The sequence below is a fragment of the Pollicipes pollicipes genome, unplaced genomic scaffold (genome assembly GCF_011947565.3).
Source record: "Pollicipes pollicipes isolate AB1234 unplaced genomic scaffold, Ppol_2.1 Scaffold_874;HRSCAF=1005_pilon_pilon_pilon, whole genome shotgun sequence".
Classification (NCBI taxonomy): domain Eukaryota; kingdom Metazoa; phylum Arthropoda; class Thecostraca; order Pollicipedomorpha; family Pollicipedidae; genus Pollicipes; species Pollicipes pollicipes.
In genome coordinates this window covers 1,968-4,951 of record NW_023597082.1, presented here as the reverse complement: position 1 = coordinate 4,951, position 2,984 = coordinate 1,968, and the positions used below count along the sequence as shown (strand labels likewise).

The window sequence follows — 2,984 nt, the reverse complement described above, 5'->3', positions numbered from 1 at the left end:
AAGAAGCTTTTCGAGGGCGTTCCGACCAAATCTTCAACAAGCCATGTTTATTTTCGCGCATGAGTCAAAGGACTTGCTGACATTTGTGGAGAAGTGGGCGGTATATGCAAGTAGGAAAACCGTAAAACATATTGTCAACACAAATCGGATGATAACTTCAGGCTACTCCTCTGCAAACGCAGCACCTTATATTTATCTACTGCATTGCAGACGCGTAATGAGAGCGAGATGGGGCTGGAGCGCCTGTCAGCCGAGCTGGACGCCTCGAGGAAGGCGTGTGCCATCTACAGTAACGAGTTGCTCCGAGTGAAGGCTGCATATGAGGAGTCTCAGCGGCAGCTCGATTCCATCCGCCGCGAGAACAAGTTCCTGTCCAGCAAGAACGAGGTAGGCTCGCCGACCCATAGATTGATGTTGTCTGGTGTTCAAAAGCCTCAGGATCTGGTGAAGGCTTCATGCGAACGCCTGTCCTGATTTTGATAACTGTAAACTGCTATAGCTGTGTGTCGGGCAGCTATGATCAGCGATCACGAAATGCCGTTGGAGGAAATATGCTGGTCTGCCGTTATGCTGCCGTTCTCTGCTGTTAACTATGACTTTCGCAAGCTCAACTTTGGCCCTATTGACGACAACCATCTTTAGATAGAACAGCAGGAAACCGCATTACCGCAGCAATTAAGCCAATGTCAAACGGATGGCACAGGCTGAGCCGCGATTAAATAATTTTATCTAGCTGATTTGCATTGGGCTTCTTTGCTTGCCCTCTCAATCTTCGTATTTTAGTTTAAGGGTACTTCGCCTGCCTGCACCATGCCCGGTGTGTATCGTACGCTGTACAATTTAGCACGTGGAACCGAGCAGTCATTCTTGCCAATTACTGACCCGTGCTGAAGATTGGGAGAGATTAGAGATTAAAAGATAGGACGCTTCAAGAGATTAGAGCAGGACATCAACGAGCTGGAGATCGCCCTCAACACCGCCAATGCGTCGATTGCCGGAAAACAGGAGGCGGTCCGGCGCTACCAGGCCGAGATCGGCGAAACAACGGCGCGCCTGGAGGAGGAGGTCCGGCTGAAGACCGAGCTCCAGGCGCAGTTGGACGCCTCAGAGCGAGCCAGGGACGCTCTTAGCGTCCAGCTAGAGGAGAGCAGAGCTCTGCTGGAGCGGGCCGAAAGCAGACGGCACCAGGTAGGCACGAGGTCACGGGTCGGAGTGAGGTCACAAGAGATCAGTGAATATTGGCCGATAGATCTGCGCGACGTCGCCGAAGATAAACCTAGATTCTTTAAAACATCAGTTGTTAGCTGACAGAACCAACTGCTTTGCACGCAAGCAGGAAGTTTAATGAGGACGTGTTTTGGTACGCTGAGAGAATAGCTCTCTGCTGTGGAAGTCCAGTATAATGTCGTGCAAGTTCAGAAATGCTCATCGGCATAAGTGTGCTCGTAGTCATTTGTGTGATGGTTTTTCAGTTCAATGACATGATCTGGGCCTACTTTCATAAATCTTCGTAAAAAAACGACTTGCGAATGTCGGCCAACTTTGCTCACGGAACGCGAGGGCGGGGTCACATGGGTATGGCTTCTTTGAGCCAAGATATTAATGAAAGCTACTGGGCGAGCGTGCAGGACAAACTTCTCAGGAGTTAGGGGCACATTTGACACGTGCCTCTCTCCTCAAGAAAATGATGACTTTGGCTGCTTCTCAGTTGCTGTTGCACTGACCTAAAATCATGACACAAAAGGTGAAAGCGTCAAATCACCTGCCAGTGATGTTGAAAACCAATTTGAATACCGTGACAGGTTTGCATCATTGCATGGGAGAAATGGGACGTCCCAAGAACGTGACACAAATTATGCAGAGACTGACTTCTAGCACGTGAGGAGCCAGGAAGAAGACAAAAGTATCCAAGTAGGCCGCGGCGAAATCGCTTTGTAGCCGACATTTTGCTACCATTACAATGAATTTGCATGACATTACGCGCACCTGGACTTCATGATAGGTGGACTCGGAATCGATTGCCGCGTCGGCCATCTTTCCGTTGAGTTGAGGGAATTCGTTTTACCTTTGTAATTTCACTGAAACTCGGACTGGATTTGAGTCAACGAACCGCAGTTTCAGGTCTAAGTCAAGTCAACAAATTGGTTGTTCAGTTTGCATGATAATGTTGGCACAGAGATGTCTGAATGGTTAGGGAGCTGAAAGAGAATGTTCCGCAGTTGAAGATGTTAAAGCAAGCGTCACATATGATGAGGTATACTCACTTATAACTATTGGTGTACTTTTGAGAGAAAAAGGTTGCTGTAGACAACACGAGTTGCATTTTCAGTAAATATGTTCGATGGTGTGTCATTGTTCGATTGTGCCATGTGGCGTTTGCATGACGTTGAGATATTGTCAAACTAGCCGTGCGAAAATTTCACTTATTTGTAGTACTTCCTCGTCGAGGGATAGCAGCACGGGCTGGAAGTGTTTGCTGAGCCAAATATTGTCACATGTTCATATCTTGGCCCTCTGTCCTGATGCTCTTGTTTGTTTATTCGCGGATTCAAAATGCTTGCTTGTATTCACTCACTCAGTTGTGACATTATTCGTTTACTTGTATCTACACACTCGATTGTATCGTTATTCTTAAGTTACTCGATTACAAGTCGTATATTCTGTGCTAACTACCAAGTGAAAAAGTTGTGTCGGACTTCTTATATTATGCAGCACAAAACGCGTTTCATCGCTAAAGCTTACCACTGCGTACTCGCATTGTTGACGAGCCCCTTGATTTCTGAGTCATTTGGAATTCGCACTCACGAACGCCAGATGTGAACGGCTGGGTGATAATATTCTTCCTGGCCTTGAACGCCGCCTGTGGGGTGCCAGGATTTGAACGACGTTCCCACGGCGTCATGCATGCCTGAATGACCTTGAAATAGTCTGCACATCTTCGCGGGCGTGGAACTCTGAAACTAGAGGGTTTTAGGTCTTAACGA

The 2,984-nt window shown here is 47.6% G+C and overlaps 1 protein-coding gene across 1 annotated transcript; it reads left to right on the top strand.

Moving 5' to 3' along the window:
- Positions 1-228: 228 nt before the first annotated feature.
- Positions 229-1,188, top strand: LOC119114509 (myosin heavy chain, muscle-like; the record flags this gene model as incomplete). Its single annotated transcript, XM_037238618.1, has 2 exons — positions 229-387; positions 1,006-1,188. Coding segments are annotated over exons 1-2 (342 nt in total), but the record flags the coding sequence as incomplete, so codon positions are not given.
- Between the last annotated feature and the right edge of the window lie 1,796 nt (positions 1,189-2,984).